Genomic DNA, 24,263 nt, shown 5'->3' with positions numbered 1-24,263 from the left:
TGGCTGTATTTATTTATTTATTCATTTATTATATATTTTATTTTATATTATTTTATTTTTACAGGGGCAGTGCACATTAATAAACATTGCTGTGAATGTGCCAGTGTTAGCCTAAGGCTAATTTTGTAATGCGATGATGACTGACTGAATATCAGTAAGGAACAACCAGTTTATTCCTAATTATTTTTCCACCTATTGCTATTTATTTCATCATTTTTTATTGATTGATAAAACTTATTTTAGACTAATCAGTGCAAATATTCGTAAAACACATTTACAAAGCCTATTTGGTGAAACAATACAAATATGCTTTTGCCATTTATTTTATTGATGACTCGATACAGTTGAATCAGAATGAATTATTGAATAATAATAATAGTATTAACAATAACAGTAATAATAACACTTTGTACGAACTTGCTTTACATAGAAAACATATCAGCATTCACATTACCAGACTGCAGCACTATGCCAATTAAAAGAAATAAAATTTAAAAAAGACTTGTTTAAATAAAATATCATCACACACGCGCCCAGTCATTCAGTCACTCAGGATCACTCATTAAGTTTCACATTCATACAGTTTCTTTGTCTCTCATTTGATGCCAGTCCTTGTTCGACAGTGAAATAGCGATTTGACTGCAGCAGAGTGCAATAGACGCACAGAAGGGAGCGATGAACACATTCACAGCACACAAAAACAAGGACCGCAGGCATGGGAGGAAGGTGTTGCTCAGCTGTATGCAAGGCACCACAAACCTGGAGGGAGAGAGGGAGAGAATAATTCAAGCAATTGTATCTACAAACTCCCCCTCTGTCAGGAAGAGACAGGCGAGAATGTAGAAAGATTTATTATTCGAGTATATAGAGAGATTTATTATGTGGGTAGAGGGTGTCATTTTGGAAATGTTTAGGAGTGTAAATCATAAAGAAGCGCTTGTCACCTAAGGTCAGGTAGAGCAGAAGTTGTGTGTCATGTTGATTTTAATTTTGAATTGAGCATGTGTGTGTGTGTGTGTGTGTGTGTGTGTGTGTGTGTGTGTGTGTGTGTGTGTGTGAGAAAGAGAGAGAGAGAGAGAGCACTGTTATAGTGGCTTCATTCTTTGTCTTTAACTCTTACTCTTAAGTTTTTGTGCTAAGCTAAGCTAAACACCTGTTGGCTGTAGCTTTGTTATTATTATAAATTTATGGTGTGGTATGGCTCTAGCCATCTAATTTTTGGGAATAAGTCACTTTCAAGTCAATGTATTTACCCCCAAAATAGTTTTACAGGCAGGCACATTCAATACACTTTAATGATCAACACAGTTTTGAAAGAATGTGCTGCATAGTTTTGTGTAGATCAAACTGCCATTATTATTGCCTATATTATACATACATAATGAAATTCTAGCTGTGAGTTAACCAACCAGTTAAATGTTACCTTGCATTTGAGTTAAAATGATTCAGCATATGTAGAAGATACCAAAAAGTTGCTATGCTGTATGCTAAATGCTACGGAAGCCCTAATCGGCCATACATTCATACTTTTTTTTCTCTCTATTTTCCCATGATAATGTGATGATTGTCTCGAGATCTCGGGATAACTAAACTGTGTTTTCCAAAGATAATGACATAACTAATCTGAGAGCTTGAGATAACATATCAAATATGAAATGCCTGAAATCTGCGTCACACATGACATGTCATGTTGACTGATGGTGGTCGACACTGTCTTGCACCTCTGACACTGCTGACAAGAATAGGAGATATTTAATGGATACCGATGCTTCAAGAACTCTCAGTAGTTACATAAGAACAGGTGTTTCAGTCACATGACATCGCTGAACAGGATTTGGCCAGTTTGCAACTTGCTTTAAAAGTTTGTACCTGAAGAGAGCAAAGTCTGAGCCATGAGTCTGAGAACAAGAAGCTGTGTGAAAAGGAAATCTCATTTTGAGTCATTGGCAGTATAAAATCTTTATATTGAAAAAAAATGTGTTGAAAAAATATGTGAAAAGATTTCCTGACTCTTTTTCTTATATAATTGTAAACTGAATAGCTTTGGGATCAGAACTGCTGTTCAAACAAAAATATCATAAACATGTCACGTGGGAGGCTGGGTTTTTCTCCATTATCTGATATTTTATGGTCGTACTGGGCATACTGATTTATCATGGACATAATCAGTGATTGCAGCCCTACACATAACATATATATGTCACTGAAGTAGGTATTGTTTACCATCAGGGGTCACAAGTCAAAAACATTGAGAATAACTAGAGCAACTGTGCTATTGTAAGGAATGATCTGCTGAATTTCATGATTGCATGACTTTGTCACAAATGGCGCATAACTGCATGAGGGAGAGTTTTTATCGCACCAGCATACCAGACGTGTAGACAGGCAAGAATGGCCAGGAAAATACCCAAAAGAAGAGCAAAGGGCACAGCAAACAGCAAGGAGAGGCAGCGGTACGTCCAGATACGAGCCTTCTCGAAGCCAGTGACACTGTAAAGCCACACTTGGTCTATGCTATGGGGTGTGGCCGGCTCCGCCAGTACGTCACTGACCTCTACCTACACACAAGGGGCGAGAGAATGGGTGGTACAGGTCAAGGAGGTTAATTTATGGAGCAAATGATAAAGAAAGTATTGACTGAAGTTCTTTATAGCTTCAGATGAGGCAGAGAATACTGACTCCCAAACACAAAGATGTGAGATGAAAACACAATGACATTTTAGAAATTGTCAAAAATTAGAGCAGAATAAAAAAAAAAAATTGTCTATTATGTGCAGACAGAGGCCCCAAAATAGCTTACATCACTCAGGGACTCTTGATAAGTACCTCTCTCTTAAAAAAAACCATCTTTAACCCTTTGACACCTCAGTTGTTCAGTTTGCTTGTGCTGCATTCAGACGCCTTTAACAAGCTGTTTTACCATTTGAACCCTGAGTAAATTAGTTTGATATCTATAAAAAACAAGGGGGAAAAAAAACAATGACCATGTCCCATAGTTCGCAAGAAATTAATAAACAAGAAAATTAACCTTTTTCTAAAAAAAGAGGGGCGTATTATTCAACAATTATCCCAAAAGTATGGGAAATGTGCAAACTACATTTATAATTATGCTATTTTCATAATTTAAATTGTTACAGGAAATACATATATTTTAGTTTTCAGCACTTTTTGGGTCATTTCTTTGTTTATTTTAATTTTTAAAATTTTCTTTTAAACTGCGAATTTTTGGGGGTAATTGTCATGTAACTTTTTTTGTTCACTATTTTTTTGCCAAATTTTGGGCCATGTCTCATTAAGTTGCTCATTGCCTTCTCCCTGTGTTTCTGAAAATATCAAACCAGTTTGCTGAGGTTTTAAAGGATTAAGATAACTTAAAAGTGAGTGAAGATCATGCATTTTGTTCAGTTTTGCCTGTCAGGAATGTAGAAAAGATAAGGGATGTTTTATTTTCTAAAAAGTGACTGCAATGGAAGCATATAAAATTAAATTAAATAGGGCCTAATATGGAACCTTGTGGTACACCACGTGGGATAGCCACAGAAGAGGACAACATGTATCTCAAATCAACTGCAAACATTCTGCAAACAACTGCAAATTCATAGAAATGGGACAAGCAAACCTTTAGGTGCTGGTTGATGCCATAAGGGTCCCTGTTGACAGGATGGGTGGGTGTTGGCGTAGCAGAGGCTGTGGAAGGGGTCGGAGGTTTGGATATTGGAGTTGAAGCTTTGGATATTGGAGTTGGAGGGTCGGGTGCTGGAGTCGAAGCTTTGGATGCAAATTCTGGAGGAGGAGGAGGCATGTTTATCCGCTCTTCTCCTCCATCGTCCTCATCACTGTCATCATCAATTTTACACTCCACCAGACAGTCATCGCTCACCATCATCATCCTCACTGGAGAAAGAGAAACGCTTGTTATTACATACATGAAGATAGATGGACACACAAACAATTCAACATATGAGACAGTCACCCTCTTTTGATCTTGTCTGACATTACTAGACACACATTTATGCTGTAAACCAATGCACACATGCATGCGCGCATGCGCACGCACACGCACACGCACACGCACACGCACACGTGCACACATTCACATACACACACACACACACACACACACACACACACACACACACACACACACACACACACTTCTGCAGTACATCACAGGCATGTAGTGTGTAATAGGGAGCTGAGCCTCGGCCCTACCACCTGTTCTTTAGCCCCCAAAAAAGAAGCCGTACCAAAATCTGTAAATAGCAGCTGGTAATTTTAAAATGACATTTTTAGAATGAAACACATACAGTAAAAGCATATTTGAGTATTTTTTTTTATCTTCAAGTATTATTAAAAGACTTAAAAAAACCTCTAATCAGCTGATTAAAAGACTTTCGATCAAATTGCAAGTATCAAATATGAAATTCAATATATACATGAAAAATAAGCACTGCAAGACTAAAAACTACAGTTATATCTCATATCCTTGTTGAGAAATCATTGCAGCAGATCCTCAAAAGGGGCAGCAACAGTAAAAAGGATGAATCATGTCTGACTTACCTTACTTAAAGTGCTATCTTAATCCTTTATCAGTGACAGAGACCCTTGCAGACAGACAAGGCAGGGGAGCCCTGCAGAGAGTGCTAATCTAAAATGTCAATGAGATCAGATCAACCGCTTAATCACAATGTCCCTCAGAGCTGAGCTGGCTTATGAGAACTCATACAGAGATACACACACACACAACTGCAAAGACACCTACAGTCTTTGACTTAGTGCAGCAGACGTACTAATGTGGTACAGTGCCTCTATTCTGCGTATGTGTGTGTTTGGATGGCTATGGGAAAGGGTTATTTTAGGAGGAGGAGCGGATGGGTCTTAAAGATCGCGTTACAGCACTTGGGTGTCATTGTGACACAGAATTTGAAACAATTACACACACACACCAACAATACAGCAAACAAGTGTAAATTCAGACTTTGAATGCATACTTACATTTTACAGAGCGATGAGTCCAAATATGCAGAAGTGACAGATCTAGAGATGTGTATGTGGGGGGCAGGACGCTTTGGCAGACTGGAATGGAAGGGTAGCAGATGGGGATTCCCCATTAAAATATATGCAAGTAAATTATAACAGGAGGGAAACTTGCTCTGCCCATGGTCAGCATTTGAAGCTTGACATAACTACATTTTTTCTCTTCATTTTCATTTTTTTTAGGTCAGTCCAGCTTTTTGTGTGTGTGCCAATACTGCATGCTGCTTTGCAGACTTACTGCATAACAGTCAAGATGTGGAATAAGCTACTGGTTAAAAGCTGTATTTCCTATTATTGGACCACACTGTTGATGAGTTACAGTCACAAAAAATAAACAGTACTTGACATTTTGATAATGGCAAAAGCATTACCAATCTGGTTATGACAACTGTTTGTGTTTGGATGTTAGCAGGAGGCCAGTTTTAAGTATATATATTTCCTGATATTTTCTTTCTCTTAAAATAATCAGTCCTCTGGCCCTAGCACAGTTTTAAAGCTGTAGTTGCCACAACCAAAGCCTATTCCCTAAGAATAAACCGTCAAGCTTAACATTCCCCTAAAGGGTCCTGACCTTTTTGGTTTATGACAATTTAAAACAAAGCTATGTCTTACTTGTAACACCTTGGCTTTAGGTTACATTGCATGTCTCTGAGTTGCCAGTAGATCAGCTAAAGAGTGATGTTCCCTTATTTGTTTAATTTGATGAGTTTTTAGGAAAATGAAGAGTCTTCATATCTTACATTTAAAGTCAATCACATTAAGCCCGGACTCACAAGTTAGGAATCACTGTCTTAGATTTCACCAATTCAAACATGGTATTGCAACAACTATTGTTTAACACTGCGACCACTGCTCATCTGCAGCCTGTTGGTGTTAACTGTAATCAGGACTCAGTAATTGCCACAGGTTGTTCCAAATCAAGTCTAATAATGAAATGAAGCAAAATAATAATAAATCCACGGTTAGTACAGTGGCAGCCTCGTCCTGTCTTCTCAGCTGCATTTCATTGGTCGTATACTCTGACTCGAACACACAGGCTATGGCGGAATATCAGAGTCAGCCAAAATACTGTAAAATGTTTCCTTGTTTATAATAGCACTTATATTTTGGGGAGAGTGTCCTCCTCCAAAATATGACTACATATGTTGTTGTACAAGCAGCAAAATCTATATTTATAATTATATTGTTAGCTGGCGACCTTTAGTGGCTGTAACAATTATGACAGGAGCAAAAGTGGAAATTAGGTGATGTAATATAAAGAGCGACAAAGTCTGCAAACAAACACAGGACTTTCACCCAGGAGACCAGTGTTTGTCCCCCGTGTGCAATCAAAAGTCAGTGTTGGTTTGTTTTGCGATGTATTGCAGTGTGACATAGTGTGTAACATATGTAGCATAACATAGGATGTGATGGATATGTTGTGTTATGTTAAATTTCTGACAAAGTAATTAAAAGCTTAACCATAATCTTTTTTTTTTTTACAAATGCCTAAATCTAACCACTTAGTTTTGGAGCAACTGTGACCATTTCACATTAATCACATGTTTAAAAATGCAACCTTTATGCTCTGGTGGGTCTTATTACAGGGGAGGATCATACAGCCAATGTGGTATGGGTTGGAGGATTGCAACCGTAAAAGCAGAGTTTGCAATAAAAGAAAAGAGTACAGGGAAGTTTTGTTTTTGATCAGCATCTAGAGCATGATTCCTGATTGCCCTAGGTTGTAGACTAAAAATCCAGGCTAAAATTATCTGCAGTTCTTCCTTGTCTCTAACTAAGTCACTGCCACATCAAATGACAGCACTGGAGGCAGGACAAACAACAGATTTTGCAGCTGAAAACTCAGCTGTCTCTGTCAATATCTGACAAATTTATTGCTTCAATCAACCACATTTACCATCAATACTGATTCTGCATCCACACACAGACAGTGCCAACTTTTCCCTTCAAGAATTATGCTGGATCTGTTTTTGCAGGCAATTGAACTCAAAGTCTGATTATGAGACTGAACATGCTCTGATTATTTAATCCAGTTTAGTTTATCACATTCTGATTTGGTTTAAGTTTACACAGAGAAGCTCTGACTCACCCCAAATCCAGCAGCTCTTTGCGCTGACTCACTAAGTGTATTTGACCATGCAGGTCTGGGAAAGGGCTGTGCGTACTATTTAATGTCTATTCTGGTGCTCTGGACAGCTTAGGGACACAGTGATGATGACTGAATATTGCATTATGTTACCATTAAACTTTTAGGAGCTAAAAAGCTTTAGGGGCGAGCCCCCACATGCCCCGCTTAGATTTACCCCTGGAGTACAGTCATTTATGCAGTTTAAATACACTGAAAAACCCTTCATCATTCATCACTTTATCATCTTTATTGAATTCTTCTTCTGTTTTGTTTCTTTTTACCACATATACAATTGGACACAGTAAATTTTGTGACATTATCAAACAGTGATCCAGAATAACAGGGTGTTTTAATCATAGAAGCGGAATCTATTTTAAAAAAGGATTCTACTTCTATGTTTCCGATACTGAAACACAACAGAGGGGAGATGCCATATGTAATAACATTTCAAATGCTTTTGGGTTCAAAATAATTGTACACCTCATCGCAAAAAATCCTAAAACAATGGGACCTGTGGATGGTGCTAGATATAGTCAGAGGGGGGCCACAATGTGTGGATGAATGAGACAAGAGTTTCGATCGTGGCTCCAAAATGTCGCCGTTGCATTCACAGTTTAAACCAGAGGGAAGTCACTGAATCCGCTCTGATGTGGGGGACATTTTGGCTCTTGAGGCTAGGGCACAGTTTACAGTTGAATAGTAAGTCAACCAATGCCCTGAGTGAGAAACTCTTACTTATTCCTTTGAAGCCAAACCTGAGTAAGCCCGGCTCTAACTCTGCAAAAGCCCTGAGTTTTGGCCTGCGTATCAGGCCATGTGTCACATATGTAGGGGAAAGTGTTACCGTCTTTGTGTATGTGTGTGTTTGTGTGCTAATGCTGCATGCTGATATAAAGTATTGACCCCACTGCTTACAATCTTCTCAGCTAGCGTCTACGGGGCCCCAAAATGTTCAATATTGAATAAATAAATAATTATTAAATAAATATGAATGTGAATTAATTGTGTAACACATAAAAATAAAACAATGATTTGTGAAATAATGATCAGTCAATTATTAACATGCAATTCATTATTATGAAATGTTATTTCATCGTAAGACATGGTACAGAGTGCTGCATGAATTAAATTTAACACTTGGAAATGAGTCAGCATTTTAGTACTCTTGGTTCCCTTGTCTCAAAATCAAAGATTTATTTTTTTATATGATGCTTGAAATAAGGTCTATGTTTAACACAAGCTTAAGAGATCTTCACATTTTGTTCTACAACATTAAATATGTCAGTAAATACCCCAGTGATAAATTTGGAAACTTTTACATGCCTTAAAAAGGTGATTGCTAACAAATGGTTAAATGAGACTACAGAAGGTCGTAACGCTGAAACACACAGAACACAGCTTTACGGCCTCATTGTGGTGGCAACGTTGAAGTCATGCAACAGTGATGTAGTTTGTTCATATCCTAACGTTAGCTTTTTCACTTCTGGGGATTGCACTTTGGCCACAAAAATCCTTAAAGTGCTGTCCATTTGTGAAGATCATCTTGCCAAACAAAACATGTAGGTGCCATAAAAATGTGTTTGCCACCAAGCTAATTTCCCGCAGTGTTTCAATATCCTATGGAAAAATCCTGTTAGCTTTTTGTAGTGGGACCAAAGGACTGGCCTACAAAAATATTTCATTTTTAATTTGAAAGGGCATTTTGACATGAGTAATAATAATGAATAATATTCAGTTAAATTATGTTATTAGAAAATTTATAATGAAAGTACATTTCAAAATAATGAGTTGAGTTAAAAAATGTTCTCCGTTATTTCACAAATTTTTGGTTCATTTACAGATTTTTCTTTGTATTCTCCTTTATTTCATAATGTCTTATTTAATATTGAACACCTTAGGGTTCCATAAAGTCCTTCCTAGATTACATAACTTTTATTAAATATAAGAAGCAGAGTTGAAAACTGTCAGATGTTTTCAGGTGAAATAAATGTGACAAATAAAAAAAATGTGAAGGCACTCAGGCCCTGGATCAGTTTTCTCTTTTAAAATGAAGAAGGAGGGTGGGCTGGTCTCAGACCTGCCACTAGGGGGCAGCTTAAGTATTTTGTTGTTGTAAGTATCATGGCAACCACTTTAAAAAGTCAGTCTGGTGATGTCACATCCCTGATTCTCCCAAAAAATTACAAAAGCCCAGAGAACAAAAATAAACCAGAACATAAAAAGACCAAAACCAGCTGGAAAACAGACACACTGGACGTACAGTAACACGGCACCGAGACTAGTGGCACTATGAGATGGCAGAGACGCAAATATTATACATGTGTCGAAAAAATAAGATCTCCACCAAATGCATCAGCATAATCATCAAACAATAAATCAATAATTCCACTCATCCTCTCCTCTCTCTCAGTCCACTGGTCTGAAAAGGGCCCTTCCTCTGATGCCGAATCCTACTTTTTTGGCAGCAGGGGCAGCTTGAGGAAGAGAAGAGGCAGAGGAGGAGGAGGAGGGAGCAGGGGCAGCGAGGGTGGATGGCGGCACAGCAGGCTGGCGAGACAGAAGCTCCTTGAACACCGAGTTCATCTGACGGCTGATCATATCCTACCGGAGCAAGAGGAGGAGAAGAATACAGTAAAGGAGACAGACACGGAGGACAATGGAAATGCAGTAATAACACCTTCCACTAAACAAATCAATCACAGACAAAAAGAAACATGCAGAACAAGAAGTCTGATCAGACAGATTCCCCTTTAAACCTTTTTAAACTGGAATCGAAATAATTTTTCAATATTTTGAAAACATGGTCAAAGAGCAGTGAGCAATGTGGCAAGACTTTTCCTGCAAATTCCAAGAAATTAGTACAAGGCGAAATGAAAAATTACCTAAAAAAAAGAGAAAGAAAGGGGGAGACAATTCTTGGAGAAAAACAAAACAAAAAAACTGGGAAAAAAGGTAGTGAACTACATATCTATTTATTATAAATATATAAAAAATTAAAAATTATGTTACAGAATACATTTATATATATATTTTAAACTTTTCTTTGCCTATTGTTTTGGAATTTTTCTCGTAACTTTAACTAATTTCTGACTCATTTTTTTGGGGTCATGAAATCAGGCCAATTTGTTTTCAAAGGGTTAAAGCAGGGTTATTGTATCATAAGTGACTTATCTTTAACCAAACACTGCAGGATGTAGCTTTAGAGTCTAGGTGTGTTACTAGAATCCTCTGGCATCAAAAATATTGAATAATTTGATTTGAGACTACTGAATTTCAAGTAAGACAGCCAACAGAATGTTTGGTCTCTTAAGAGCCGAGGGCCTGACAGGTGTGACTCTATCAGCCTGAGCCCAGTACAAACTACCAACCTTGTCGACTACTTGTCTGTCCGCCTGACCAAATGGAGGTCTGTCTGTGGGTCTGAAGCCGCCTTGTCTCACAGTGTCCAGAGTGTGTCTTCGCTCCTGAGACCTAAAAAACAAAACAAGTCGAAACATAAAAACTACTAAAAACTGAAAGATATACTGTAGATATAACAGATCTAAACCTTGTTTCATGGTTTAGATTACAGATTAGATCAGATTACAAAGACTGAAAGTATGGTCATGGTTCTGTTGTGTTGTGTGTTGCGTCTTTGTCATTTCCCTTTATGCTGGGTGTTTCTACATAAATAATGTGTATTCTATTATCTCTATATATGATATAATATCCTATATACTCATATATATATATATATATGTATATATAATATATATATATATATATATATATATATATATATATATATATATATATATATATATATATATATATATATATATATATATATATATATATATATATATATATATATATATATATATATATATATATATATATATAATATATATATATATATATATATGTATATATAATATATATATAAAGATTTATGTTTCTGAGTGAAGCACAGAGTATTTTCATGTCTAAGGTGTGTATAGGTCTTACACTGGCAGGTGTCGTGTGGCTGGAGAGGTTGGCGGCTTTCGATTGGGGCTCCCCTCACTTCCTCTCTGTCTCCCCGGCAACGAAGCACTGTCGCTGTTCACCCGCATCCTGTCACCACAAACACAGAAACTTTGTAACTTTGTGTAATGTGCATATATGTGTGAGCGTGTGTTCATGTGTAGAACTGTGTGAAATAATGTGAAAAGGGAGTATTTCTGTCTGTGTGTGTAAATTGCTGTCTACATCCATTGTGCTTGTTGGTGTGAATGCACTAATATATTGCAGTGTGCAGTCAAGTTCGTGTATGTGCATGTCTTTGTGTGTTTGTGTGTGTGTGTGTGTGTGTTTGTACCGAGTTGTGTTCTCCGTCTGTGGATCTTCTACTGTCAGGTTTCCAGTGCTGCCTCCTCCTCCTCCTCCATCCTCTCTTTTCCCTCGCTCTGACCTGAAGGAGGAGATAAAGAGAAGGAGATATATTAAGAATATATTTCACGACAGAAAGTACAACCAGTACGAGTTTAAATATGGGATAAAGGTTGAACGATAAAATAACTGTAGGAGGGAGCAGAAGTGATATTAAATGTGACCAAATTTTTTTAAACTGAAAAATTTGAAGATGAGGCAGAAATCTATAATAGGTCGACAAAATAAAAAAACTCTTTACAATAACACAATGAGCCCGTGTTGATGTTTATTTTAATTTATGGCAATTTATGAGGCCATGGCATTAAGCAGTGTTATATTGTAAGATGTAAGGTGTAACCTGCACTTTGTCTGCACAACTACTGCACTGTACTATAGCAAGAGTTAAAGAGACACTTCAACTCAAATTCAAAAACACATATTTTTCCTCTTACCTGAAGTACTTATTATACATCTAAATTGTTTTGGTGTGAGCTGCAGCATGTTGGAGATTTCCGCCGTAGAGATGTTGACCTTCTCTCCAGCATAATGGAACTAGATGGCACTCGGCATGTGGTCAAAAAAATACATTTAAAAAACTCAACAGCAATGTCTCTCTTGAGAAATCATGACCCGTTTTAGTCAACATAATCCACAGACCCCGCTGTAAGCAGTTTCATGTCAGAACTATTTTCTTTCCCTCTGAACTACACCCTGCAATCATATCACTGTGCAGAAAAAAAAAGCATGCATCTGAATTCTGGAAAGAGACATTGCTGTTATTTTTTTGTCATTTTGAGTACCATCTAGTTTTATTATATTGGACAGAAAGCAGACATTTCTACAGCTGATATCACTCACACAACAACTCACCAAAACAATCAAAATCGATATATAGCACTACTACAGGTAAGAGGAAAAATATGTATTTTTCATTTTGAGGTGAACTGTGGAATGATTTAAGTTTACATAAATTAGATATGCAGTTTAAACGCCCACACGCACAAGTACAGAATATAAAACTGATGCTGAAGTACTTTTCTGTGAGTGTCTAATCCAGTGGTTCCAAAACCTTTTTAAACTATGGCTCGTGTTCAACGTGATTTTTCTTTTAACATTGTTGGCACCTGGCCAGCACAGACACACACGAACACACACACTTTTTTGGGGGCTGGCTCTGGGCCCGTCTCAGAGTGTGCTGAGGGCCGAGGTGTCGAACCATTCATTTAATGTAGCAGTGTTACAGAGCCTCAATAAATTAAATACATAGATAAATCTACTCTTGTCTAAGAGGCAAATACAGAAAATTACTGGAGCCAAGACTTAAATGAAATGTACCATTTCAATCTATGATATAGGCATCCAAGATCCATTTCAACAGCCACTTCTGTCATAAAGGACGATTATCTTGGCAACGGTTCTGAATATGACTGCAGTTTTTGCCTAATTGGTTATGAAGTAGAAATGTCTCTCACCCATCCAGCACGCTGATGTACTTGTGAGGGATGAGACCTTTAACCCCTCCTACTTCCCCTCTCCACCAATCACAGGAGGCCTTGCTGTGAAGGATGAGAAGCTCTCCCTGTTTGAAGGACAGCTCTGCTGGAGATCTCGCCGTGTAGTCAAACATAGCCACTGCCTCCCACTCTGTACACACATGCACAGATACAGTCAACTCGTGCACATTTAGTCGTCATGTGTGCACATAAATCATAATCTAAAATCTTTATTCAAAATGTAAATGTGGTTTGTGGAACATTCATGTGAGTGATGCATTGGCTGTCTCTAATGGAAGCTGGCCTCTGCTCTGTGTGTGTGTGTGTGCGTGTGTGTGTATGTGTGTGTGAGAGTGTGTGCTCGTGTGCTCGTATGCTTGTACTATATGTACTCACCATCCTCACTGGGCAGATGCTCAGTCTCTCCGTCTCCCTCCTCTGTGATTGGTTCACTGCGGACAAACAGAAAAATGAAAGTCGATGGTCATGCACACAGACCAACTGTTATACCACAGACTGTCTTTATTCCTCACTTTACTTGCGCAAATTCACATAATACTTCATGCAGCTTTGAGATTTCTCAAATGACCCCAAAACCTCAGAAAACCTCAGAAAACAAGAGAGAGAATCACAGCTGATGCTCTGTCAAATGTCAAAGAATATTATATAAATGCTCGTGAAGAAAACACAGTTTGAGTAAATTACCCAAGAGCTGATTTCGGGGTGTTAGAGGTTTCCATGGACACTGTCGATAGGCTCGAGGCTTGTGTTCAATTTTAGTGAGCAATCAGCTTAATAGCATTAAGCAGTTTTCACACAAAGAAGTGCAAGCTGCACAGAAATGCCTCTGGCATGGCATGAAATTCTGTTTCAAGAGGATGAGCCATGAAAAAGAGGCTGAGGGGGGAAGCAGCTCGCCGTACTTGGAACCAGACTCAGACTGAGTCTTAAACTCTAACATGACCAACAAATCTCAATGCTACCCCGTCATTCAATTACTACATGAGGACAAAAATAGACAAGATGATATTTTGTTTAAATATGAATAATGTTAGCCAGTTTATTCACATATTCAAGCTCAATTAATTCAACCATTCAGCCACATTTGACCAAATGCATCAAAATCATTGTCATGCTAATAATAATAATAATAATTTAATGATATATTCATTTATTTATTGCATATTTAATAAAATCAGAACATTTAATTAATAATAATTTATTTCATTTATTTTATCTATTTTAATAGTTTTATCTATTTATATTTTTATGTGTCCATTTATTAGTAGTGAAAAAGAAAAAAAACGAAAATGTTTTATTTAGCTTCCATTTTAATGATGAATTTACCACATTCTTTTTTTTCTTCAGTTTTGGGGCTCTGTATTTTCAGAATAATATTTGTAATAGGGCTAAGTGATACGGACAAACCACATCTCATTTTTTTTTATCAACTACCTCAATATCGATATTGTGACAATTTTGAAGGGTTGACTTCACTGACTCATGAGTGATGAAGATAAATGAATATGTGAGTAAAAAATAGAATGGCAAGAACAGTCTAGTAAGTTCAGCAAATTACATCGCTTTACTATTATGCAGCCTTTAAAACCAGGAAAAGACAACACTTATATTATGATATTCAGAATCTCACATATTTACCCTCATATCACCATATTGATACAACAGAAATATTGTCCAGCCTAAATGTGTAACAATTACATATTCAAGCTAACAGCATATAATCTCAGATAATATCACAATAATATGAATGATTCTTCATCTCTCACCAGTACTCCTGCTCCAGAGTCATATGCTTCTCGTAGACGGGGCCCGGCAGTTCTGATTGGCTGGGGTAGATGATGTCATGTTGGAGGATCATGGTTTTGACAAGATCATTGACTTGCGGCTGCCGAGCAACAGCGTCATCAGAATCCAACCCCCTCAGCAGGCTTGGACCGAAGCACACGGCCAGGTTGTAGGGCTGCATCATGTTCTCATCACTGTATTGAGACACACTGGGAGCATGCACACAATGAAGTGTTATTTTTGGCACAGGGGTTCTATAAATTATTAAGTTTTAAGACTGTAGCAGATATGACAAAAGATATCCAACACTGTGTTAGGTGTATCTTACTGATTGAGGAAAGCGAAAAGGTAGCGCAACACGATGAGGAGAGGCCGTGGGAAGGTGGAGACGATCGCTTTAATCTGGGCGGCTTTCTCTGTCACCGCCTCGATTTCTGGTCATGACAGAAAGGAATAAGATGAGATTAGAATACATTTTATTTTTTGCAGTTACAGTTTATCCATGCCTGCAGCAGTTAGAAACTATATCAGATGCATGAATCACTCAAAATTCTGACTTAAATGTTGTGACAAACAGTTTAACTACAGAGATGCTGTGGCTAGGCTGATTTATTATGCTGCTGATGGGAAATCCAAGTATTTATGGGGAATAAACAACCTGCAGGCAGGTTCACAACCTTGATTAGCTGTGCAAATTGTAACTCACAGTTTCAGTTTTGGAAAAACAGAATTGGCCCTAGAGGAATAACAAGTAGACTGTGGGAGAGATAACAACAGAGAGCAAACAAGACAGTGAGATACACCAGCAGAGAGTGGAAGTTGCACTACCTTGCATCAACAGCATGTGTATTTGTGGGGGAGGAAACAAGTTACTCTGTGTGCGGAGCATCAGTGGAGTCATAACCACCATGTAAGGCAACTACTGAATGTTTATTCATGTGCAGTTTACCCTCCCTCTGCTGCACATGAGGGGGTGAAAGGGCAAAATTGAGGCAGAATAGGCACCATATGATACCTAAATAAGTGAATAACCAAGAACAAACATGAAAACCTGCACGACCTGAAAACAGAAACACACACAGACATATAGAGGGTATATACAAGGGACTTACGGACACACTCCAGCAGCTGAGAGTAGTTGTCATAAGGGAAGAGAGGAGGCTCAAGGTCCCTGAAGTAAAGCTTCAACACACCGGCCACAGAGTCCAGGTCACACTCACTGTCCGACAGAGGATCCTCTCCTACAGGGAGAGATAAGAAAACAGGTGTGATCACTGTAACACTGTAACAATGTAGCAACAAAAAAATAGATTAATGCAGTGTAAAAATCTGAAAGACGTGAATTGTGTTCCTCAAAAAGTCTTATTATTGTGAGTGACATATAAGTTGAATAAGGCTATTGTAATTAGCCATAGACACTATTGCCGTTATCATCCACTTTGGAAAAAAGTCTATGAAGTCTATAAGTCTTAAATCTATAAAATATTCCTTACCTTCCTTTAAAGCGGCTATAATCAATATTTTCATTTTATAAATTGATTAAATGACACTTTAATTTCTATTATGACCATTTTCCTAATCTCAGCAGAGCTTTTTAGCATCTTTCAGCTCAGTATTTGAGTTCCCTATCACTGATCTCCAAAAAACTGTTTTTTGCTGGCAATTGTTGTTTGTTAAAAAGCTCTTAAAACTCACTGTATACTACTTGTCCAGCACCAAGAGGCAGATAGACAAAGTTAGCAACTTGCTATCAAAGCACTCAGCTGTTCAAGAGCCATATATTTCCATCAGGAGTCAAGAGAGCAGAGTCAAGAGTGACTATGGGATGAGCATGACTTCAAATGAATGCTAACATAGCTCTGTATCTGCCGAATGTGAAGGGCAACTGTTTACTGACTCGCTGCCATTATAAACTTTATGAGACGATTTCATGTAAGTGTTGTGTTTACAGATTTAAATGGTCAAAACTCTGTTGATATGGTTTTAAAGTTAAGAATAAAAAGTAATTATTTACACTGTTTACTTACTGACTAGATCTACATGGTCAACATGGAGGTGGCTGAGCCGGCAGCTGGCGGCTAACTGTGCTAACTCCATGAACAGCGCTAAACAACAACAAGTATGTTGACAGAACTAACGGTGTTGACAAGGGGGGAACGGAAAGGTCGATGTCACAATTGATGCACAATGACGCCGTCCTGATATCAGCAACCATAGTATGAGCTCAGTGCAAAGCTGTGGCATTAGTGTTGCATGAATGAGTCCTGAAATGCATAAATAAGTTAGTATTTTAGCTCTTCTTATTCCTTTGTCTTGTAGTCAAAAGTTAGATTTTTGGTTAGATGCCTCAAATTAGATAACTGAAGCTTAAGAGACTTTCATGTTTTTTTCTACGACACAAAATACGTCAGTGAGTTTTTAAAAAGGTGGTTGCTAAAAAGTGGCTAAAACAACGTTGGCTTTTTTTCATTTGTAAAGATTATCTTGCTGAACAAAACCTTAAAGTATTGTAAACGTTTGTTTACCACAGAGCTCTTTTTCTGCAGTAAACCAAAATCCAATGGAAAAATCCCATTGGCTTTCCGATGAGGAAAACAGGGCCATGCTAACTTCCACACTGGAATACAAAACACCCATCATCCCTGCAGCTCTTTATTAGCTACCCAGCTGGATAAATACATGCACAAACATGCACATGTGACCGGACCAGTTTACTACAACAAATCACTGAGAAACTTTATATTACACATAGAGCGAGCAGGACTTCGTGCTCTGCTCAGGACGCCATTACTCCACTGAATCTTTACATAACAAATAGTGGTTTGCTGCTATATTTATGCTCGATTGCCACATACCGAACTTTAAACATGATAAAATAGTAATCCAAAAAATATTTTACCCTAATCAGAGATATAAGTGAAGCAATTTTATAAGTTTATTTACCTCTCTCAAATGCATCTCTGATTTGGTTAACCTCCCGCTGTGACCCAGGAACTCTGAATATTCCTTCATGGTGGAGTCCTAAGACACACACACACACACACACACACACATACACAAAATCACATATTATATGTTCATACATCGAACATTTTTCATACTGGAACATTCAGGATTGGAGGACACAATGAAGGACACAAAGGACACACACAATACTCTCACCCTCTTATTCTCAGTGATCAAAGCTCTCTCAGCATGGCTCATTGCTATACCATAAAACCAGACTCACCGTGAAGGTTTATGAAACGGATGCAGCTTTCAACCACCACAGGAATCTGCTGCCCAGAGCTCTGGAAAAAAAAAAAAAAAAAAGATGAGAGGATCATGTTAGAGACAGAAGGAGGATACAGATAAAGGTGCAAAGGAAAAGGACACGTTCAACATGAAAAATCAGTTCTGTTCAGTTTAAATTGCTGGATTTGTCCAATTTGCAGAAGAATGTAGAGTAGGTAACACAATATTGGGGAATATGTATGTAAAAAAAGCAAAAAAAAAAAAAAAGAAAAAAGCTGCACACAATAAGCAAAAATATGCTGTATAAATAATAATTAAGTTATGAGATTTATGATGAAATAGCAGCCATAAAAGAAGGAAAGGGATATGCAGGGGAGACAGTGATTAAACAGAGGAAAAGAGTTACAGCAGCTAATGAATAAGTGATTTCGCTTAATATAAAAATTAAGATTTATTTTTTTTAAAATACTGAGGTCATGAGTCAAAGATGCCAAAATAAATTTCAAAAACGCTTTGATTATTTGAGATTTTGATATTTTATTCATCGAGCTGCATGCTCAGTTCTATGTGTTGCACGTTTTCATGTATGAATAAAATACATATTCTATAATTTCATACCTGAGTAGTAGGGTCAATTCATGATCAGTTTTGTTTCTTCCAAGTTCCGCAATTCCCTCAATCAGTTGAATGATTGACCAGGATTGACTGGTGTTTTCGCCTGTCCCCTTTTAATTTTTTTTTTGGTCAGTTCAAGTCTCCTGCTTCCTTTGAACTGGCGAGCACACTATTCATTGTGAAACTTTGTGTGGGGAAAATCAAAACACAGGCTCTTCTAGTCTGCACATTGTTTAGTTGGATTTTGCAGGGAAGTCTGACACAGCAACTGATGTCAGTCCATGTGTTCAAAGGGTTAATCCATACAATACTGGAAAATAAAATATACTATATATAAATAATGTCAGTCATTTTCTGTAACCGCTTTTCCTAAATAAAATTAATTATTATTATTTTTTTTTTTACCTCTTGACAGTGCCAGGCTAGCTGTTTCCTGCCTTCGAGCCTTTGTGCGAAGCTCAGCTAATTGGCTTATTTATTTTACAGATATGAGAGTGGTATCAATTGTCTTATCTAACTCACTGCAAAAAAGCAAATACGCGTATTTCCCAAAATGGAAAACAATTTGTAGAACTCTTTAATTGGCAAATGTAACTCCCCTCTACCCTCCACAACCTTGTGCCAAGACCTCAGTGTCTTCAATAATATCTACGGCCCTGGTCACTGCATAAAAAGGCCCGCTGGCTTGCAATGCAGCATAGAAGCAGTCACAGACGGGGTTTGATACCTGTGTCCGAGACATTCTCCTTCTTCTTCTGCACCAAGCCAAGCACAGCGGAGAGGAGACAGAGAAAGAGCACAGATTAGAAGAGGCAGAGTGAGAAGTAAGGGGAATAAAGATTTAGCAGCAGTGGGAAGAGGCGCACATAAGCACACACACACTCCCAAAAGAGGAGCCGAGAGAGGAGGCAACAAAGAGGCCAGTGCATTTTAATCCCTTTCACAAGAGAAGAAGAGATAAAAAGGGGGAATGGATTGAAAGGAGAGAAAGCCAGCAATAAACTATAAGCATCACCATACACACGAAGGCAGCAGTGAGTACACTGGGGAGGGGGAGGGGGGGTGGACTGTCTGTGTGTGCATGTGCATGTACAAGAAGCCCCCACCAATTCTTCTGCTTCAGTGTGACAGGATTTTCTAAATCATTCCCTTTGGAGGGTTGAATAGCAGTGCAGCGCAGTGCAGCGAGCAAATAAAAGGAGGTAAAAACAAGTTTGTCTTTCAAAGGAATGTTTTTTTTTCTCATTTGCATGTTTGTGTGTTATTGTGTGCGTGTGTGTGTATGTGTGTGTGTGTGTGTGTGTGTGTGTGTGTGTGTGTTTGTGTTACCTGTATGTAGGTGAGTATGTCTGTGGTGAAGAGTGTGTGGCAGAACTGGGAAACAGGTCTGGACTTCCGAACACGCACTGACCGAGCACATTGCATTCTGGGAAATATAATGATAAAATGCATAATGCCATTTTACAAGTGGTTATTAATACTCAGGATCTAAAGATATTTGTTAATTGCAATTATCAGTTACGCTACACTTCCCCCCTCCTCCCCCTCAAAAAAATTAGCTTTTTATACATAATATTAACTTTGTAGAAAATTTTGGTTGAATTTTGGTTCATCTTTTCCCTCTTCTCCTCATCCTCTCTGCTCTCTCCGTGTCTCTATGCGTCTCTCAATCATACTCTCTTTACTCTTAGCTGTGTAAATACACTGTTTACCTGGAAGGGTCACTGTCCACAGCCTCAGCTGGAAGAAAGAGACAGAAAACAAGCAATAGAGTAAGTGAGGTTTGGTTTGGGGTCCTGGTACAAATAATGTGCAGGATTATTAAATAGCACCGAACTTCACCTACTTTAAACATCAAAGTCTGTTTACAGGTGTTGGGGAGTACTACTGTATATATGAAAAAAAAGTGGTATAACATGGTTTGTAGCTCCACAGGGAGCTGTGCAAAGTCTGATAAATTTGCCTCAAGTGATGTCACTTAAATCAGCGCCGGAGAGTTCTGAAGCATGTATAAAGGCTCTTCGCATTGAACCACGAGAATCCTTTCATAATACAACTTAGGGTCTGTGTCAGCCCCCAGCAGTAAACGGGGAATCTTGGAGATGAGCTTACCATCCTCCTTCTGCAAACATTGGGTCTAACTTAATCTAAGAAGACGCTGCTGGGTCCAGAGCGAATGTCTGTAACTTCACCGCAGCACAGCGACTGCAGTTGGCTTGACTGCGGTGTTTTGGAACATGAGACTGAAACATGCGCAGTCTCGTACATAAAATCTGTGCAGTCACAGAAATTGGATTGCATACATATGTCTCCTTTGGGGTCATGTGGGGTTTATGTCACAGAGACCAAAGTGCACCTGTGCATTCAAGTAGATGCAAAAACTTTGGACTGGCCTTTAAGGGAACTGCATACATCTTTGAAGGTGGTGCCCCAGTCACTCCTATGAAAGTTGGTCAGTGGCACATGAAGCCCAAAAATTTCTCGGGAATAAAATAATACGGATCTTTTTTGTAGGGCCTATAGAGCAAGCGCACAAAAGACTTTTGCCAGCCAAGCGGCTAACTTTCGATTTAGCACTCAGCTAACTCAGCTAACTAAATTAGTGGAGTGCTCTGTCATCATTTGTAAAAACTGATCCTTCACTGATTAAAACGGCAGCACCATTTGAGCAAATTGCACAACGCATCATTTAACATCTCAGAGTACCTTTCTGTATGGCATCATGTAGAAGGTCATGTTTGGCTTGAAGTTTGAAGGTCAGACAACTGCTGATGAGGAACTCCTTAACTTTCTAAAACAAAAAAACAAACAAACAAACAAATAGGAAAAATTGATTCTGTGTTGCAGTTTTTCCTCAACTGCTTAATCACAGTTTTTGATAGTCTGCTGGAATTCTCAAAAATTATCACGTACAATTTCTTTTTTGTCCTTCAAAAGACCATTACTTTCTTACATTACTAAGACCATGAGTACATACAATCATTCAACAGTAACATCAAACGTCCTTTAGAGCCAACTGAAAAAGTTGAACTAAAACTGAATGGAGTCACAGATGTCATACTGTATTTATGGGGGGGGGTGGGGGGTCCTCTATTTTTAGTAAGCTGTCTCATTTACCTCTCAGTATCAGTAAAGCAAAAATGTCAAAAAAGAGAAATATTTAAGCTTTTATGAAAAAAAAAAGTGAAAATCAATTTTTGTCACCAAGTTACACTCACAGCATTGCGTGATGAACACAAAATAAATGTGCAAAAGCATTTCAATTTTGTTTGGGTCTAATAAGAAATGCATAAACGAACTATGTATTTTTTTTTAATTTCATACAGTGGTTTGAGAATTATGATTGTTGTGCCAAAGCAACTGAGAAACTGCAAGAAATAAATCCTTGTCAGGGTGTAATCCTACTGAAATGTTATTTACACTACAAAGGATGACCCAAAGCCAATACAATAATAATAAGATGCTAATAGCACGACTAAAGTTGCTGAGGGATCAGTTATGATGAATTAAAGGATATGTAGTTTTAAAAACTAAATTATGTCAGTAGACAGAGTGATTGGCCGACACTAAGTTGTGAATGAATATAATTATCGGCTTTGTATGTTTCTTATGAAGATATTCTAACTGTAAAATGTCTCCATGTTAAGCCAACTGCAATAACTCACTGTAAAATAGTAGGTCTCTGTCTCCTGCTGATTGGCTCGACGCTTGGCAAGGGTAAGTTTTTGGGCGGTGTTTCCTCCAGGGGGCTCGTGTGATAGGCTGCTGGGCACGTCAGGGGAGGGGTTACAGTCGCTTTCACACATGTTGTCCAGTAGGGCTGCGAGTGTGGCTTTAAGCGTTTTAGTGACCTGAGGAAGAAAAAGAAATGTTAGGTGTTTCTCTTTTGGCCATTGCTCTTTTTAAAGTAACAGGCACCTACTTTTCTGTAAGCACTGTAGCATGACAGCATGATGTAAATAGCAATTTATCTAGCTAACTCGCTAGTAGCAAAATCAGCCAAATTTAGCATAATATTTCATCACTTGTCACAGCATAAGCAAATTGTTATAATCAGAAGAGTGACAACTTTGTTTGGCTCATCTTCTGTAACATTAGCATTCAAACATGTTGGCGTTAACAAGCTAGTTAGCTAACTAGCCAGTCGCGGTCGAAATGGCAGTATTGGACAGAGAAAAGAGAGTATTGCTTCATCAACTTGTTTGAGGAATAACCATGTCTGTATGATACAAAAGCCTTAAGATTTATAAAATCATGTTACTGAATATTACGTGTTACAATGTCGGGATAGGTGCGACCACCTTCATAGAGAGAAAGTGGAAATAAGATGTCTGAACGAGCGTTGCCACAGTAGCAACAACCCATAACTCAGGCTGTTCTCATGCACCGTTTGTATGTTTTCCAACAAAATGTAATGCACAAACATTTGCACGTATCCCATGAAATGATAAGCAAGTTCATGCTTAACCCTTGTATTTTAGAAGACTTTGATTGCATGACCAATGTGCTGACAGTTTTTGGAGGAAGCAGTGGGTGACTGAGGCCACTTCCTGTTTCAAATTAAAAGCCCTCTAGTGTTTTATACACAGTCTAGCCATATTGTTGGTTTTGACCTAGTCTTCTTTCGTTTAACAGTTGGATTTTAAAGTCGCACTAGTCATTCCCTCACTCATTCACTTGCCTATTGATTGAGTGAGTAAGTAAGTGAGTGACGGACAGATGGGGACAGACAGATCATTACAGAAACAGGCATCAAGAATAATTAGCTGACCTCCTCTGTTTCCAAGGTAACGGCAGCGAGTCGAGACTGAAGTTGCTGGAACCTGGTCTCCAGCTCGTACCTCACCTGGCTCTCCGCACTCACCTCGCACACCTGAAATACATAAACAAAATATAACACAGCACTATGAGACGTCATCAAGTGTAACCCACTAAGACACTGTTTGGAAAGAAGCGCATTTGCTTTCTTGCAGGGGTAGAGGGTGAGATTTGTCCAAAATCTGCCGTTAGTGAAGGGATTTTTTCTTTATTTTTCATTTCAGGGAGCAATTTGTGAGCGTTACAAAAATCAATGTAAAATAAAGCAATAGGGTGTTACAGGATTGTTACGGGAGCTGATTGTTGCATAATGATACTTTGGTACAGAAAACAGAGGTACTTTTATTCCAATGTTTTCCCACTGATGCTAAGTAATGCCTTAGTCTGTGATTGCTTCACAGGTATTCTTATTCTTCACCTGGTCTCCCTCGTGTGGATGGTAGCTGAATCTGAATGGAAGGCAGAAGGCCATGTCGTGCTGCTGTAGCAGCGCATCTCTGTCTCCCCCCTGGTCCAGGGACGTCACGGCCGCCTCCAACTGCTTGAGACCCGTCTCCTCTGTCTTTTGGATGCGCCACCTGCTGGCCAGGTAGCACTTCATCACCCTCTCCATGGACAGATGGAAACCCAGGTCACAACACTGCCAAGAGGGAGGTGGAGAAAAGATACATGGAAGGCGGCAGTGAGGGAGGAAAAACGAGGATGGCGGGGAGGACAGAGAAAAAGACAAAACATGATGA

The 24,263-nt window shown here is 38.4% G+C and overlaps 2 protein-coding genes across 4 annotated transcripts in view; both read right to left on the bottom strand.

Moving 5' to 3' along the window:
• Positions 1-307: 307 nt before the first annotated feature.
• On the bottom strand, positions 308-5,092 carry cav4b (caveolin 4b). Of its 2 annotated transcripts, none has more exons than XM_088082474.1 (4): positions 4,996-5,092; positions 3,620-3,894; positions 2,371-2,558; positions 308-759 (listed from the first exon to the last, which is right to left on the bottom strand). In XM_088082474.1, exons 2-4 carry the CDS (start codon positions 3,887-3,889, stop codon positions 576-578), a joined length of 642 nt encoding a protein of 213 aa, XP_087938600.1. In that variant the 5' UTR covers positions 3,890-3,894; positions 4,996-5,092; the 3' UTR covers positions 308-575. The 2 variants fall into 2 exon arrangements, with proteins under 2 accessions (XP_087938600.1, XP_042338086.1); XM_042482152.2 differs by lacking the exon at positions 4,996-5,092 and adding an exon at positions 4,561-4,813.
• A 2,294-nt stretch (positions 5,093-7,386) lies between these two features.
• arhgap4b (Rho GTPase activating protein 4b) overlaps positions 7,387-24,263 on the bottom strand; it is a 31,842-nt gene continuing 14,965 nt past the window's right edge. Inside the window, exons 8-24 of one of the 2 annotated variants that reach the window (XM_088082471.1) lie at positions 23,942-24,163; positions 23,477-23,578; positions 22,371-22,556; positions 21,412-21,496; positions 20,418-20,445; positions 19,433-19,460; positions 18,086-18,146; positions 17,800-17,877; positions 15,969-16,097; positions 15,185-15,290; positions 14,838-15,065; positions 13,447-13,502; positions 13,030-13,201; positions 11,505-11,597; positions 11,153-11,260; positions 10,534-10,636; positions 7,387-9,766 (exon numbers count right to left, since the gene is read on the bottom strand). In XM_088082471.1, coding sequence (XP_087938597.1) covers positions 9,572-9,766; positions 10,534-10,636; positions 11,153-11,260; positions 11,505-11,597; positions 13,030-13,201; positions 13,447-13,502; positions 14,838-15,065; positions 15,185-15,290; positions 15,969-16,097; positions 17,800-17,877; positions 18,086-18,146; positions 19,433-19,460; positions 20,418-20,445; positions 21,412-21,496; positions 22,371-22,556; positions 23,477-23,578; positions 23,942-24,163 — 1,980 coding nt within the window. In that variant the 3' untranslated portion in view covers positions 7,387-9,571. Of the gene's footprint in view, positions 9,767-10,533; positions 10,637-11,152; positions 11,261-11,504; positions 11,598-13,029; positions 13,202-13,446; positions 13,503-14,837; positions 15,066-15,184; positions 15,291-15,968; positions 16,098-17,799; positions 17,878-18,085; positions 18,147-19,432; positions 19,461-20,034; positions 20,132-20,417; positions 20,446-21,411; positions 21,497-22,370; positions 22,557-23,476; positions 23,579-23,941; positions 24,164-24,263 lie in introns of both variants that reach the window. The other variant, XM_088082470.1, reaches the window with a different exon arrangement.

Source organism: Plectropomus leopardus, chromosome 9 (assembly GCF_026936395.1).
Source record: "Plectropomus leopardus strain MGB_pleo_1.0 chromosome 9, ASM2693639v1, whole genome shotgun sequence".
Taxonomy (NCBI): domain Eukaryota; kingdom Metazoa; phylum Chordata; class Actinopteri; order Perciformes; family Serranidae; genus Plectropomus; species Plectropomus leopardus.
This window is presented reverse-complemented; position numbering and strand designations above follow the sequence as displayed.

Coding starts and splice junctions, on each gene's coding strand:
- cav4b (XM_088082474.1), bottom strand. CDS start 3,889: ATGATGATGGTGAGCGATGACTGTCTGGTGGAGTGTAAAATTGATGAT. Junction 2,559..3,619: donor GCATCAACCAGCACCTAAAG/GTTTGCTTGTCC, acceptor CCTTGTGTGTAG/GTAGAGGTCAGTGACGTACT. Junction 760..2,370: donor CTTGCCTGTCTACACGTCTG/GTATGCTGGTGC, acceptor CTCTCCCTCCAG/GTTTGTGGTGCCTTGCATAC.